This window comes from Carassius gibelio, chromosome B6 (assembly GCF_023724105.1).
Source record: "Carassius gibelio isolate Cgi1373 ecotype wild population from Czech Republic chromosome B6, carGib1.2-hapl.c, whole genome shotgun sequence".
NCBI classification, from domain to species: domain Eukaryota; kingdom Metazoa; phylum Chordata; class Actinopteri; order Cypriniformes; family Cyprinidae; genus Carassius; species Carassius gibelio.
The window spans coordinates 11,221,709-11,239,642 of NC_068401.1; the positions used below are offsets into that span (position 1 = coordinate 11,221,709).

The 17,934-nt window shown below is 36.3% G+C and overlaps 1 protein-coding gene across 1 annotated transcript; it reads right to left on the reverse strand.

Moving 5' to 3' along the window:
• Positions 1–338: 338 nt before the first annotated feature.
• LOC127960103 (interleukin-12 receptor subunit beta-2) lies at positions 339–13,473 on the reverse strand. The gene is made up of 16 exons (XM_052559656.1): positions 13,316–13,473; positions 12,946–13,055; positions 11,593–11,844; positions 11,090–11,204; positions 10,802–10,974; positions 9,753–9,886; positions 8,551–8,692; positions 7,951–8,036; positions 7,347–7,548; positions 7,054–7,224; positions 6,864–6,962; positions 6,406–6,561; positions 6,091–6,228; positions 5,871–5,970; positions 5,695–5,779; positions 339–1,494 (listed from the first exon to the last, which is right to left on the reverse strand). Exons 2-16 carry the CDS (start codon positions 13,013–13,015, stop codon positions 1,135–1,137), a joined length of 2,283 nt encoding a protein of 760 aa, XP_052415616.1. The 5' UTR covers positions 13,016–13,055; positions 13,316–13,473; the 3' UTR covers positions 339–1,134.
• Positions 13,474–17,934: the final 4,461 nt, after the last annotated feature.

Genomic DNA, 17,934 nt, shown 5'->3' on the forward strand with positions numbered 1-17,934 from the left:
AAATACTAATTGTATTCAGGTTAATGAATGGGATCGTATTGCAGATGTGGCAGTTTGCATCTACAGTGGATTTACACTTGCACTTACAAGTCCATATTTAGCAAAAAGCATTTGGCAGCTCGCATTTCCTTTAGAAAATGTTTTAATCTAGTTTATTATTGAGGTTTAGTTTGTAGAATACGCAGGAACAGCTATTTGTGGCTGACTGTTAAAATGTCTACAGGCCAAAATCATGTGTTACCATCTCTCCACAGACCCATTATCCATTTCATTTTAAAGTTGTTGTGACAGTAAACCACACAAATATCCTAAAAATAATAATAATTTTATTTGATGCTTTGACTTGCAAAAAAAAAAAAAAAACACTTTACATCTGGACAGTATTCAGCTGAGCTGATGAAAAACGAATGTGCTGAGGATGTATTTGTGTCAAACATCTTGCATTAGAGTCAATAAGAGTACTGAGTCTGCCTTGATATTAAAACTTGTGCAATTTTTTTCTTGATCGATGTGAAAGTTGAAAATTTACAGTTTTAGTTAGTGTTGGACAGCTGCTGAGTGTTTTAGTGGATAGAAGTAGAATATTTCTGTAGAATATGGCCTAAAACCTTTACAATTTACATTCTGTAAGTATCCGTACTCTTGATGTGCTGTTAACAGTCCGTTAGATCATCTGTATTTCAGAGATAAGTAGTTGAGGCAGGATGTGTACTTTTTGACCTTATATATAAATTTTTTTTATTATAAAAAAATATTTTGATCTCTTGGTGAATCATCAGACTTCAATGTTAGACTTCTCCAAACATTTGGTCTGCCTCAACCAACCACTTAAAATCTTGCTTCCAGTCAGATCTGCTTCCATCCAATCAACGACAGACAGAAGCAAGTCCCTGTCATACATTGTATCCATTTCATTTGGATGTTCATCACAATATGCAAAAAGAAAATATTTCGCTATTTGCGTTACATTGCGAAAATGTCCAACATTAGCTTGAGATGCCCACGTATGGCTGGGTTTCAGAGCAAGGAGAAAAAGTTTCTCCTTCTGACTGACTATTCTTGGGATGTCCATTGTTATTTTTCAGCATCCGTGGCATAGTTACTGTCAGGTCCAATTTTAATGCCTCTTGAGAATCATGTGCGATCCAGAAACTCGCTGCAGTCTATCTTCACTGCATCTAGCGTCAGCTTCCCTCCAGTTAAAACCAGGGGCTCCAGAAAAGGGCTGTGCATGCTAGGGAAGAATTCAAAACCCGTCTCCTCTTCTTCTTCATCTTCCTCTTCTCCTCCACTTATTGCGCCATGAGTGGAGATGTAGTCCTCCGTCATGTCTGTGATCCTGGTGACCTGGGTGGCATCAGAGGAGCTGGACTCCTGAGAGAAACTTTTGATGTAGGTGCAGATGGAGGGATAGGGAACTTCTTCCACATCCACGTTATCAGGATCCTCGTTCACGCTGGAGGTACATTGGTCCAGGTAGAATTTGATTTCACTCTGTGTGGGAAGGTGAACAGGTGTGTATTGGTTAATGAATTACATTTAGAATTCATATTTACATCATTTTGGCCAACAAATCAAATTCTATTTTTAAGCCAAAATACAATACCCCAGTAGGTTTGGGGAAAACGTGTTTAATGTGTGTTCAACTTTGCTTCTTTTTTATATATATAAACACATGTAAACATACAGTAGAGAGACATCTTTGACCACCGCACAATGTGAAGTTTTTTTTAGCATTAGTAGCATTTATCTAATGATTTCTGGATCTTTAAAACCGTAACTTGAGACTGCCTTCCCCTGTGTACAAATATATCTACCTCTCTACTATATAGGAAGTAAAAAGGCAAAAAGCAGTACACAAAAAGAGTAGTATGTTTGAATACATAGAATTAAAAAAACTTGCTGAAATACTTTGCTAGTGCTACTACTTGTAGTGGTACTACTTGATGTTCTAAAACAGTGGTTCCCAAATCTGTCTTAGAGGCACCCTGCCCTGCACCTTTTGTATGTCTCCCTTATCTAACATACTGGATTCCATTGCAAGAACTAAACTGGGTGTGTCTGATTAGGGAGACATACAAAAGGTGCAGGGCAGGGGTGCCTCTAGGACAGATTTGGGAACCACTGTTCTAAAACAAATTCTTCTGTACTGCTTTTATACACCAGTTATACAAAATGTAAATATTGCGTAACTTACATTTTAGTCACAATATTGCCAATTACTTACAAAATACAATTTTTGTTCCGCTTTCAAAAAAGTTCCAAATGAAGTTATTTACTTTTTTGCATAATAACATTAGAATTGCATAATATATATTGAAAATAAATCATGACATTGCATTATTTAGTCATACCATTTGACTGGTAGTCATGTTAGCACCTATTAAAAATCAAAACTATATTTTGTTTGTGGTATGTTTATGGAATTATATTTGCTTCAAAAAAATTCACGTAACTTTATAAAACTTAACGTAACTTTTTCAGAAACTATAAAAAATATGCCATTACAAAAGAAGAAAAATACAATGAAAATGAAAAAATAATTAACTCAGTCGCACAAATTTAACAGGCTCTTCAAATATGCTTCATTCGTGGTTAATGGTTTTCAAAGATTTGTTTTCGCTAATCGTGGATTCTGAATTCAGGTCTAGGGGGACAGACAGAAAGTGTGGCTGTGCATACACTGCTTTTGAACAACATATGTACAACAGAAGGAATGGTCTTAGTAAGCACTTTGAATTATTTTAAAGTAATAAGTATTTTGTATCATGAGATAAAGTCTGTAAATGTAAATAAAGTTCCATCATTATTAAATAACTGACTCACTAATAACAACTCATTACTAAACCAATTGTGAAAAAATAAATACTTTTTCTATACAAAATACTGGCATTATTCCAGATAAGAAAACTTTGAGGGGATTTGTATGCAGTACATCGTGCTTTGTATTACTAAATATGTAAATAATATTTGACCTTCAGTCGTCTCAGTCTGTAAAATGACCTCGTCCTTCAAGGCAGCTAGAAAAAGTGGGTTACTGAAGGACAATAATAACCCACAACGCACTGTTGCACACTGTAACACGAATAAAACTTGTATCGATGTTATTGTTTACTTTAGTAACACAAGCTTACGTCAAGCTGCCTTGAAGGACAAGCGGAGGATGAAGACGATGCTGGTCCATGTCTCCTGAGAGCTCAAATTTACAGACTGAGACGATCGAAGGTCAAATATTATTTACATATCTAGTAATACAAATCACAGTGAGAGCTTTCCAATATGCGCGCCACTGAGTGACGTCTGTACTTCCAAGTCAGAGAGCACATGCCCATCAAAATCTCACTATCCAATCACAGTAGATCACTGTTTAGCGCCCCCCCCCCACGAGAGGTTTGTGTCAAAACATCTAACGAAAAACTGCTAAGTATAAGCGAAAACTGTGGCAATGCATTCAGAAAACAAATCTTTGAAAAACATTAACAAAGAATGAAGCATATTTGAAGAGCCTGTTAAATTTGTTATTATTTGTTAAAGTTATTTTAGTTTTTCTTCTCTTGTAATAGCATATTTTTGATAGTTTCTGAAAAAGTTACATTCAGTTTTATAAAGTTATGTTAATTTTTTGGAAGCAAATATAATTCCATATATGTGTGAGGTGCTGGACAAATGTGTGTCTATTATTTCTGTAATCTTTTGATACGCATGTGACTTGTGCATTTTATCTTTACAAATATATCCTTTCAAACGACATTTAAATTAAGAAAATAAATAAATAAATATGGATCATGGAGCTTGGACAGAGTTGGCTAGCTGGATGCGATGTAAGTCATGACTTTTATTGTTTTCCCTATAGATAGCAACACAACTATCACATTCAAGGCCCAGAAAGGTTGTAAAGACATCATACAAATAGTCCATGTGGCATCAGTAAGACTGGGCAAAAAATGACAAGTCACATGTTTTTGAAAACAAGGCGCAGAGCATCTGGGGCCTCATTTATAAAGTGTGATTTATAAATTTCATATAAGAGTGTGCTTACGCTTAAATCCACAGCAGCATTTATAAAACCTGGCTTTGACGTGGAAAAGTGCTTTGCATCATGTCAGTGTCTGAGCAGATGTACGCACTCTTTCTTGTTGGAGTACTGCAGGTTTTTGGAGATTTTAGCTTTTCTTGTGGCTCGCTATTCTAAATTAAAGAATTGGACGATGACTGGTGATCTTTTATATGTTAATGACATTAATTAGAAGACGTTTACAAAGCAGAGACCTGAAACCATTCAGTTGCGCGCAAGTTCAAGATCATTTGTGATTTATAGATTTCACATCTGAAGGAGGCATATGAGCGTTTTCTGTGCGTATGCTCATTCTGCACATACGCACACGCATTTCTGAGATATGATCGCAAGATCAAATTTAGGATGGTTTCTGCGCAATATTTTTATAAATGAGGCCCCTGGGTTCTACATTAGAATGCCAGTTCCTGCGTCAGCAGAACCACATGTATGCCGCGGTACTCTAGTGAACGCACATCGAAGACTAGCATGGAAGTCAATATTTTTGTTTTCTCTTTGCACAAAAAGTATTCTTGTAGCTTCATTAAATTACAGTTGAACCACTGATGTCACATGGACTATTTTATCGATGTCCTTACAACCTTTCTTGGCATTGAATGTGGTAGATCCCTTGCTGTCTATGGAGGGTCAGAAAGCTCTCTCATTTAGTCAAAAATATCTTAATCTGTGTTTCGAAATTAATAAAGGTCTTACTGGTGTGGAACGACATTATGGTGTGTAATTAATGACATAATCTACATTTTTGAGTGATCTATACATTAAAGTAATCGATTCAACAACTCACTCATAGCAAGTCACTCAATAGTGATGTAACCTGAAGAAAGGGCCACTGAAAAATTCCCACCACTGCACCAAGTAAGTGCAATGATACAAAGAATGAAAAGTTTCAATGCTATTTGACTGTATATCGGGGGCCAGTTGCATAAACAAACCAATTTTGTTAAGCATTTGGGTTGGTCACACTACACTTTTCATTCCATTCATGTATATGAGAATACTGGAGACTGGAAATACAAGTTCATGCAAAGAAGTTTTGCATTTCAAAGCATTTTAAAGTGCAGGTTGGGTGAACTCTGACCAGCAAATTAGTTTAATGTGTGGCCAATAGAATTCTGATCCATCATAGCATGACCTTTTAAAAGAACGAGCTTTAACGCTGCAAGCTTGTAGCATTGCAGGAGAGTGGAGAAGGGTGTGTTGTTTTGGACTAGCAATTAGACAAGGGGTAATCAGTCTTACATTTTGTCATCAAATTAGACATTATGTAGCTAACTTAAATGATGACTAACTTGTAAGACTAGTCTGGAAAGTTCATGCAACTGGCTCCAAAACTCTTGCAAGAACACTCAGCCAATCAAACTAAAGGACTAAAATTTATGAATTCACATGAATGAGATTTTTTTAGCTCCGGTTTGTGGAAGGGATTATAATTATTCTACTGTCCTCTTGTGTTCCGCAGAAAAAAAGTCTTAGTGAATGAGTCAATTATGATATAATTTTATAATTTTGGAACTAGATGTTAACCTAACCCTTAACCTAGATGCTAAAGCTTGCATTGATGCCCATAAATGCAGTTATAGTGCACTTGTTTTGAAAATACAGTCTGGGTGTGCATTTACCTGGTCATCAGTGTATGTCTTTGCACATTTGCTGTTTGCTGGATCTGGAATAATAGGCAGCAGACCCTGGCAACAGCATATGAATCTATCGAGCAAGAACAGACGTGGCAGTGTTTAAAATCACAAAAACAGCCTTTTTGTTTCTGTAGTATTGGAAGCATTTCGTCGATTCTTACATTTTCTGGACGGAGGTGAACTGACAGAGGCACAGGAGCATAAGACAGGCCAAAAGTACTGCTCCACCAGTCAAGATCACAAGGGACAGCGTTCGCTCAGCTGAAATAGGACAAGGTCTTTTTTACACAAAAGTACTTTTTAAAGATTAAAAATGATTAAAACCCAGCATATGATTACTAATATTGTTTTTAGTGTTATAATCTACATATATATACATACAGTCTGATGGTGTGCAGACTGGGAGATCACTTCCTTTGGGTCCCTCCCCAGCATCAGTCCAGGCAGTAACCCACAGGTTGTAACACTGTCCTGGTGACAGACTTCTGATGACATACTGTCTGTTTGGATGCTCTACACCTGCAGCCAAAGTGTAGCACCACATCAGAAAACTCATAATATCTCAGTTTATTGAGAACTGTTAAGTAGCTGTTTTTTTTTTCTTTATATCTTAGGAGCCAACAGAATATTGTAGCTGTAAACATTTATCCACCAATTAATGGTTGTTTAATGGCCTTAAAATAAAATAGGCCTTACTGAAATTGTGAATATCTCCCTTCGACTTGTCCATCAAGTAGACAGTGTATTTTTTCAAACAGCCTCTTCTCTTCCTTTGAGGGATTTCAGACCACGTCACATTCAAGCTCTCGCTGTTCTTTGAGAAAAGATTAGGAACTGGACCCTCTTCTGGAGCTGTGAAATACAAGACACAGTGATTATGATAAGGAAAATTATATTCTCACCAGAGCTACATTTTTTTTAATTAAATTTACATTTAAAAATAATAGTAATATTTCATTGATATGCATATTTATGTTTTCTAATGTAATATATTTTAAATGCTATTAAAAATGCTATTTATTCCCAATGGAAAAGCAGCTATTACTCTATTTATCAGTGTCACATGGTCCCTCAGAAACCATTCTAGTATGCTGATTTGTCGTCAAGAAACACTTGAACTTGAATTGAATGCAGAATGAGCAGTAAGAATTAACCTGATTGCCATGTGGAGATGCCTTTAATGGATGCCATTTTGGGACCAGTTGATCGCAGAGCAGTAACTGCAACTTCATAGCATTCTTGAGGCTGCAGACCTGGATAGACAGCAGATAAACTACTTTCATTGCAGTCTGGAAACCAAACCATTTTGATTGTTCTTAACTCATTCCATCCAATTAATCTTGCCTGTAATGTGAGCTGTGGAATCCACCACTCTTATCCACTGAATCGCCTCTATATTTCCAACTGGATACCAGTGCACCACACATTCAGTGTCTGCAATTGCAGGCTTGTGCCAGGAGAGGGCAACACTATGATTATTCAATGGCCTGTGTGACAGGAAACCTGAAACCAGACCTGTAAACACAAAAAGCACACTTAACTTGCTGTATTGACCACATATGCATCGAGTTTAGCGTCTTTTTTAAACCACAGTTATTTGGCTCAGCATTGCTAACACTTCAAAACCACAGGCTTACCTGGAAAATGCAGATGAATAAATTTGACAGGAGACTGTCCCACTGAGTTAATTGCCGACACCGACACAGAACAATGAGAACAGCATATTCTCTTATTTCTGCTGGATGGAACTGTGATGATAGGGTTCCTCATTCCTGTTTGCCCCCGAACACTTATATTATACATCAGAATTTCACCCTTGGCATCTGATATATTCAGTTCCTAAAACAAAGAGAACATGAATATAAAAGCTTTTTTTTTAAAGTCTTTATTATGCTGTTTAATTTGTCTGAATGCATGCATCTGACCATAATCTTTGACAGAGTCAACCATTAATGACATGAGGCACAAACATGACTCTAAAAAAGAGAATTCTCAAATCCATCATTTCCTCTAAGCCCCCACTCGGTTTTTTGTAAACTGAAACTGACTGTCATCTAACTTTTGGTTTCAGACTAACAGTGTGTTTAGGAAGATGCAATTCACACAAGCAAACCATCACTAAGTGGTGGTTTGACCTTTAAGGGCCTGTTTGAAAAGTAAAGTACAGGGGGAGGGGATCATGTAGCGACCCGTCCGTAGCATGTATAAAAAATTTATTTTAATTTGTGAAGGGTTACGTACCTTCCAAAATATGTGAAAACACTCGCTGTTAGATTGTGGATGTTTCGGTTCATGAAGGTACCAGACGTCAAGCACCTTATCAGGAGCTTAAGAGAGAGAGAATAAGAAAAAAGGTTGATTATCTTCATGGGGTGTATTTCTCCAAAATAATCTCCACAATTTTTTTTAAGTTACCAGTACACCAAAAGTCAGTGCTTTCCATCAAATTTGAAAGTTTCCAAATGTACTTTTCCATAGTCGCTTCCATCTAAGTCAAGTAACACTAAAAAGGTTTTCAAAAGTGAATTTAATCGGTCACCACTCAAGTTTGCTCTAACTAGTTTTGCCATAGTAGCTCAAGCACCTGAGAACATGCTGACAAAAAAAGTGACTGTCCTACGTCAGTACAGTCTGTTTATCTAACACCATCATACTTATGAAGTACTCTTTCCAGAACACACACGACTACCTACTTGCATTTGATCCCTCTTACGCTTTCTGATGACTTTAAAAGAGAGAAGATAAGCAGCTCACAATAACTACACAAGAAAACCGCCTTCCGAATTCTATAATTAAAAAATGTGACTCAATGAAGGTCCTTACAAATGATATATTTCATACCTTCTTCTTTGGTTCTTTCTGCCTTTGGTTGACTCCAGTCACTCCACAGACCTACACTCTGGTTGATTTTCCTCCTGATCTGGAACTCGTACATGGTATATGGCTGCAGTGAGGATATGTTCAATCTGCTCTTAGCATTAATCTGCAGAGACAATATAATATAATGTGTTGTTTTCTCACCAGATATAATATCTTAACTATGAAGATTTATCTGGTTTACTGTTAAAATGTCTGTTCAAATTAAAATGTTATGACATTAGATGTTATTGTAATGTGATCTGGTTAAATGAGTGTTTGAACACTTTGACATTCCAATTGTATTCAATTGTACTAAAAGGTAAAGGAAAGAGAACATGTATAAAATGCAAGCATCTATTTTCCATTTCTAAGAAATGGAATGGAGTAATGGAGCAATTTAAAACAAAAGTAATGTTTTAAAATTTTAAATGGTTGCGCTGCTTAATATTTGTATAGAAACTGATACATTTTTTCAGGACTCTTTGATGAAATCAAAAGTTTAAAAGAACACTTTTGATTATATGTACGTCTTCATTCACAGTCAAACACAACATGCCATCTATGAATGAATCACACACTGTTTGATGTCAACTGATGCCAAACAGCATTCAGAATTTCCCCGTTTATGTTCCAAGGACACAAGAGTGAGTAAATGATGACAAACGTTCATTGTGTTTGAACTATCCCTTTACGCACGCAAATGGCAGAAGCACTTTCACCAGTGGAAAGCATCGACCATTTTTGGATCTCTAAATATATTTCTTCATTACAATGACAATATTTCCTGCATAGCTGGTTGTCCTGTGCTGTATGGTATAGTTACTGAAACCATGTTATTGATAAAGACACATCAAGACGTTCTTTGTGGGAACAGCAGCAGTCAGCGGTTCAATTTCCTAACGATAAGGATTGAGAAAAACCCCTTTCTTGACATTTCGTATTCCAGGTTTGAGTCATCACGGAGGGCTTGTGGTTTGACGACCGAACTAATCTATGAGGTTTTGTGGGTTTTGTCTGTGTCATCATGAATCGACTATGCAATTCTGCATTTTTATTTATCCGCTTTACTAAGACAGATGACTGATAGGTCTGCAGGTACAGATAAGTGTTTTTGGGTCTGTATACCACTTCAATCTGATTGTAACTGAACAATTCAACCACAATTTTTCAATCAGAAGCTTTACCTGGAGGGTGTTGCAGGTCCCATTTACTGCTCCGTATTTAATTTCAACCACATTCAAGCTGTGATTGTCTGTGTGTAGGTTGCACCATCGAGCAGAGCAGCTCACATTAACGATTTCAGGATTTGAGGGTTTTACTGTAAATAAACAGAGAAGAAATGCATAGTTTTCAGTCCACATTATTCTACAGCTGAAATGATATCCAATTCTTTTGGGTTTTAGATTAAATCAAGACAAGATATTTTGCTGCAGCTTTCCCTTCTAATAACGTCAACAAGTTGGATGGTGTAAAAACCACCAATTCTATCAAACTGACCTTATTTTTATTCTTTGGAATGCCCCTACACACACAACACTTTTTGCTAACCAAGCACAACATATAGAAGCTATATACATCTTCAGTGTGGATAGTTTTTGTCATAAATAGCAAAACAATTTGTCTATCTTATTTTATTAGATTTTTTCTGTAACATGGACAGCGAAAGGTGATAAACTGAGTTTTTGATCTCGTTTTGGTGCAGTGGCTCTCTTATTTTTTTTAAAATAAGACATTTCATGATTTTCATGGTCTTGGAAAGCCTGGATATGTGAGGGAGCCTCATTTAAAAAATGTGGTATCCCCAGACCTAGAAGTAAAAATTTGTAAAAAATCATAAGCAATTTTATAATTTTTATAATTTATAATATATATATATTAGTCATGCATAGCTCTTAAATAATTGAGCAGGTATAAATAGTTTTAAATGGTTAAGAACCACTTCTTTGGTATTTTGCAAGAACGAAATCTCGCCTACACACTTTACTGATTGGCTTTGATTTGCATCATGCAGTATTTCTGCTTTTGGCATGGACAGAAAAACTGCTTGTCATATAAGTTTTCTTTTTTAAGGATGCCGCAAATGCAGAGTGCACTAAAAAAGAAACAGCAAAAAGACTTTGCGAACATCAATTCAGTCATCCATATTAAGCATAACTTATCCCAAACAGTGGATTCAACTGAACGGCTTCACTCTTTTAGATGTTTGAAACGATGAGTTCTGAAATGTATTTACCTATATTGCTGAGGATGATGGTGTGGGGGCCTGAGGTTTTTGAGCCCAGGCTATTAGAGACATTAAGTGATACGATGAGCTGTGACATTAAGTTTTTGATGGGGAAGCTGGAGTGACAAAATCCTGTAGAGTTCATAGTACTCTCATAGGCTAGATGCAGGCCATTTTTAACCCTATAAAAGCACAGGGAAAACATCAAGTGACACAATTAATGAGACGTTTACATATGTCTCTGCATTGGGTTACATCATGTGACCTGTAAACGAAAAGAAAGCTGATTTGACTAACCGTAACTGACATGTGGTGTTGATTATGGTCCCCTTTCCTGTTGTCCAAATGCAACTGACATTGCCAGATTTCATTTTCTGAACACAGGTCAGATTTTGTGGAACATCTGGAGGGTCTGAAAAAGAAGCACATGACTGTGTCATGCATGAAATTTCACTTCTTCAAAGTCTCTGCAAAGAAACTATGTAATTAGTTTCATTTAATTAGTTTCAGCCATTTTATTTGACACTAAAACTAGTTGTCTTTATTTTGCATCTCTAAAAGCCATATTTCTAGCTAGGTTGAATAATGTGGCATAATATAAGACAGGGTTAGCACACCTTTGAAACAGTAAACCTCCAAGACTTATCCAATTATTTAAAATGAGGATATCATCTTTATATAAAGACTGCATTTCAGTTGATTTCGGAACTGAGAATAACTTGGAAAATGCAAAGTCACCATAGAAATTTAGTGTGGGAACCCTGAAAAAAAGACATGTTATAGAAAGTTAACAATCTTACATCCCGTTTTGATGTCAATTCCACATGGTTCTGAGCGCTCCTCCTTACAATTGCAGCTGAAGGTGCCTGGCGCTGTTAAATTTTCAACATCCGCGGACACTTCACTTGAATTGTGGAATTGTTTATATTTAATTTGTGTCCTGTTCCAAAACATTAGTTTGGTGCATTGTTTTTTAAAGATGCAGGAGAAGGTGAAACTGGATCCTAAGAGGACATTTTCACCTTTGCTTGACTTTACAGTGCACACTGTTCCTGCAAGAAGCATAAATACAGAGGAAGCAACAAAGAAATGTCATTACAGGATAGCGCAGGATATGAGCATATACTCATGAAAATACATTTTAATGGCACTATTTGTTTTGTATTTTATGTGCTATTTATATGCAGAAACTGTCTTTAGCATGCATACAATATGCATGTATTGATGTGCATATAATTTGCAGTTTTTGTGTGCATTTGACACACACTTGGTTGGTGTGCATATCATACGCATTTTGGTGTACATATAATATGCACCTACCCCACAACCCTAAACCTACCAACTGAGTATAATATGCATGCCAATTGAAACGCACATTCATGAGATCAGGTTAGATATTTGCACCAGGGTCGTAACCATCATAGACATTCCATCTTTCGCCCCAGTATTTACAACAGTCAATCATTATGTTTATTAATGGTCATTTCTTCAATTATTACATTTTGTCTACCACCATACTAGCAATATGTTTACTTCCTTAGTTTTTAATGGTGCTGTGTAAAAACGAAATTAAAACAGTGTTAAATTCAAATACAAATTTGAACACAGAAGCCAGATGTTCCACACAATTTAGCATGTCCAGTTTCAGATCCACATTCTCACACTGTTCTAAATAATATGTTATACATATTTAGACCAAATAAAATCTAATGTACAGGTGTTTCTTTAACTATAGACAGTTTTAAGGACTCTCTTTTAGGCCTATTTTATTTGTACAATAACATTATCCAACATTCAATAAACATACAAACCACACAATTCTGGCATTTTCTTTTAAGAGTCATGGTATCAGGGTATCACGTGTCATTTACACCACATCGTCAAATGATGTAGACTACGTTTTTTTCTTTAATAACAATCAAGAAATTACAATGACGCAGATAACTTGAATTTTTTTGCAACAGGACTTAATCTTGCTGAGCCTAATTTTGATCACTAGCATTAAATAATATTAACAAATCTTTACATTCATGCTTTTTAACGTTTCCAAGACATTCAAATAATAGGAAAAGTGGTTTGTTGGAAGTCAAATCAAATCCTAGCCCGTAAAACTGCCTAAAGAAAATCCCGTAAATTGAAAAATTATGTCATACCTCCTTGTGCACCTGTAGCCAGGATGATGCACAACATGACGAGGACCGACCACGTACATTCAGAAGACATCGAGCTCAGTCCTGAAGATCACACAAACTCACAAGACCCTCTGTGGACAACCATTAGATTTTAAGCGTTGCCTTCCAATTTTACTTCCTTATTAAGAAATTCAAGTAAATCTATAGGCAGGTGGAAAAGAACGTGTACTACAACAAACGAAGCTAGGCTATATATTATACACGTATTATACTACAATAACGGAGCGTTTGTCACGTCGCGTGGTTTTTAGAGACTTTAAGACCTGAATGGTTCATCGTTAAGATATCACTTTTAAAGATTTGGTAGTGTATTTCGTAGCTGTATGCTTACCCCTGCCCATGGGACAAAACTGTTCGGTGTGGTCATTTGTCCTGTTTGTGTGTTTTAATGTGGCAGTAGAGCCATCACGCGCATCTCCTCCCTCTCTCGTTGAAGAACTGAGAGCGCGCGACTTCTTTGTGTGATTTGCCTGAACTCGAATGAGTAACGAGCGCTCGTGACATCAGTAACTTGTGAACTTTCTATAGCCTAGTGGAGCACACAATTAGTCAGGAATTATTTTATTAATGTATGTAATCTGACGTACAGATGACGGTAAACATAACGGTCATTGCATTTTGAAGTCTGTATAAACGTTATAACTTGATTATTGACACATTACTAATATAACTGAACCTCATAGAATGATTTTTTTTTGCTATTATTTTAGCCATTTAAAAATATGTTTATTAGATTGAAACATTTCAACTAGAAGAATAAAAATTAAGTAAACCTTACATTTATATATATAGCCTCTCTCTCTCTCTCTCTCTCTCTCTCTCTCTCTCTCTCTCTCTCTCTCTGTAAAAATAAATGCATTTCTAGGCTACAGTTCATTGTACACGTGCGTTTGTTTTTCAAAGGAAGCCTTAGGTCAGTTTAATTAATATTAATGTTTGACGGGTAGAAAAATCTACTAATGCATTACAGAAATTATCCGTGATGCTTGAAGTGCTGACTTAAAATCAACTGAACAACCAAACCAAATAACAATCATTCGCACTTTAACAATTAAATAAAGTAACATATAATCCACAAGCAATGTATACACAAACATTTCATCAATACAATAACAGAAATCAAGGAAAACAATAAACTATACCTGTTTCTGCATATACAATTTATTATTATTTTAATATCTAAGTTTTTGTCTCTTTTTGTCTCTCTGTTTTGGATTATCCTTCATGTTCTGTTTGGGAAATTTAATAGCACTATCTTTAAATAATACTGATGTAAATAAATAATTTTTTAATGAGGTCCCTGGGGCCCCACAACAGAACATAAGGTATATGTCTTCCAAATGTAAAGGATGAAGAGGCTTGGAAATCGTAAAAAAAAACAACAACAAAAAAACACCTTTCCCAACCTTGCATATTGGATGTCTTCTCTTATCCAAAGCATCTGATATCAGGTGCAATTATTGGCAGCACTACATTATTTCATGTTACAGTACATGGATGATCATAATCATAAAGGGACAAAATAGGTGCTTTTGTAAGGTCAGACTGCCCACCCACCCTTAAAGTTCCAACACATCATCTCGAAAGGTATAATTCAGTGCCACAATAATAGAGTGGAATGTTTGTGCAGAGAAGTACTATACAAATGAGTTGATGACGTCTCCTCACGTGTGAGATGTTGAGCTGTATTATTAAGGGTGACATGAGAACTTTCTCAGGAAGTTTTAAAAGCAGCTTTGCGGTGCAGTCTCAGCAGGATGGTGTGTAACTCAGAACCAAAATGAACCTCATGAGACTCACTGCATGGGTAATGGTATAAATAACATGTTAACAATGTTATACATGTCAAACTCAGTTTTGCATGCTTTTAAAATGTTTTATCATGCATCTGACAGTGTCAAACATTCCCACTGCAAGAATGTATATACTTTAGATTTTATTCATTGGTTGGTTAAAACATTGATAAGGTAATTTGTAAAGTGATTTGTATTTTAAACAAGAAAATCTTCCTCTACAATGTATAAACACTCCAAACGTACCACAATTTCTGTAAACTAGTACTGAAAAGGTGTGGATCCTGTTCACTGAGCTTTGAAACACCTGTAGTTGCGGTGTAAGAAACGTATTAGTTCCTTTAAAATGTCATACTTTTCTCCTAAAATCTATATTTAGTGTACCAGCATACATTCAGGAAGTCCCTTTTGAGCATGAGCAGAATGATATGCACGCACGAGATCACTCAAACTTAGATACATACATATAGACATACACACACATACACACACACACACACACGCACATAGATACATACACACATACACACAGATACAAACATACATACATACAAACATACACACACACACAGAATATACAGTGTGTATGTATGTATATATATATATTTTTAGACCGTATCATAGTACTGAAACTGCTCTCCTTAGAGTTACAAATGATCTGCTCTTATCATCTGATCGTGGGTGTATCTCTCTATTAGTTTTATTGGATCTTAGTGCTGCGTTTGACACAATTGACCACAACATTCTTTTGCATAGACTTGAACACTTTGTTGGCATCAGTGGAAGTGCATTAGCATGGTTTAAATCGTACTTATATGACCGCCATCAGTTCGTAGCAGTGAATGAAGATGTATCATATCGATCACAAGTGCAGTATGGAGTACCTCAAGGCTCAGTTCTAGGGCCGCTACTCTTCACGCTTTATATGTTACCCTTGGGAGATATCATCAGGAAACATGGTGTTAGCTTTCACTGTTATGCTGATGATACGCAGCTCTATATTTCCTCGCAGCCCGGTGAAACACACCAATTTGAAAAACTAATGGAATGCATAGTCGATATAAAAAATTGGATGACGAGTAATTTCTTACTGCTAAATTCAAAAAACAGAGGTGTTAATCATAGGGCCTAAAAACTCTACTTGTAATAACCTAGAACACTGTCTAAGACTTGATGGTTGCTCTGTCAATTCTTCGTCATCAGTTAGGAACCTAGGTGGAACCTAGGTGTGCTACTTGATCGCAATCTTTCCTTAGAAAGCCACGTTTCTAGCATTTGTAAAACTGCATTTTTCCATCTCAAAAATATATCTAAATTACGGCCTATGCTCTCAATGTCAAATGCAGAAATGTTAATCCATGCATTTATGACTTCAAGGTTAGACTATTGTAATGCTTTATTGGGTGGTTGTTCTGCACGCTTGGTAAACAAACTACAGCTAGTCCAAAATGCAGCAGCAAGAGTTCTTACTAGAACCAGGAAGTATGACCATATTAGCCCGGTCCTGTCCACACTGCACTGGCTCCCTATCAAATATCGTATAGATTTTAAAATATTGCTTATTACTTATAAAGCCCTGAATGGTTTAGCACCTCAGTATTTGAATGAGCTCCTTTTACATTATACTCCTCTACGTCCGCTACGTTCTCAAAACTCAGGCAATTTGATAATACCTAGAATATCAAAATCAACTGCGGGCGGCAGATCCTTTTCCTATTTGGCGCCTAAACTCTGGAATAACCTACCTAACATTGTTCGGGAGGCAGACACACTCTTGCAGTTTAAATCTAGATTAAAGACCCATCTCTTTAACCTGGCATACACATAACATACTAATATGCTTTTAATATCCAAATCCGTTAAAGGATTTTTAGGCTGCATTAATTAGGTAAACTGGAACCGGAACACTTCACATAACACCGTACTTTCTACATCATTAGAAGAATGGCATCTACGCTAATATTTGTCTGTTTCTCTCTTGTTCCGAGGTCACCGTAGCCACCAGATCCAGTCTGTGTCCAGATCAGAGGGTCACTGCAGTCACCCGGATCCAGTACGTATCCAGACCAGATGGTGGATCAGCACCTAGAAAGGACCTCTACTGCCCTGAAAGACAGCGGAGACCAGGACAACTAGAGCCCCAGATACAGATCCCCTGTAAAGACCTTGTCTCAGAGGAGCACCAGGACAAGACCACAGGAAACAGATGATTCTTCTGCACAATCTGACTTTGCTGCAGCCTGGAATTGAACTACTGGTTTCGTCTGGTCAGAGGAGAACTGGCCCCCCAACTGAGCCTGGTTTCTCCCAAGGTTTTTTTCTCCATTCTGTCACCGATGGAGTTTCGGTTCCTTGCCGCTGTCACCTCTGGCTTGCTTAGTTGGGGTCACTTCATCTACAGCGATATCATTGACTTGATTGAAAATTAAAACAGACACTATTTCAACTGAACAGAGATTACATAACTGAATTCAATGATGAACTGCCTTTAACTATCATTTTGCATTATTGAGACACTGTTTTCCAAATGAATGTTGTTCAGTGCTTTGGCGCAATGTATTTTGTTTAAAGCACTATATAAATAAAGGTGATTGATTGATTGATATATATATATAAATTTTTTTTCATATCTAATGGTTTTTATACTGTATTTTCAATCCCCTTACCCTAATCCTAAAACCTACTTCCCACAAACAAACTGATTTAGAAGCTTGTTTCCTCATGGGAAACAAAATGTACATTACTATCCTTTTGGGGACATTTGGTCCCCCTAACCTAGGGAATATCAGGTACCTACACACACTTAACTAAAACTACTAGTCTTCAGTATTGTTATTTGATCTGATGACCTTTCATCTTAATTTTCCTTGAAAAGAAGTACACATTAGCTTAATTTTACTTAAAATAAATATTTTCAAATAATATACTTAAGTGCGATATAAATGCAATGTTTTGCGGCACTTAATTGCATTTTAATCACAATTAAATTAAACTGTATTAGGGTTTAAATTGAATTTTTATGTAATTAGTTGAATGTAAGAGTGCTTTTGTCACCCACTTAAGTAGGATATTGTATGCACTTTATTTTTTTGTTTTGACTGTACTTTGTACTTAAGTGTGTTAAGAAACATAATTGTTTAATTTTATAGTTAATTGA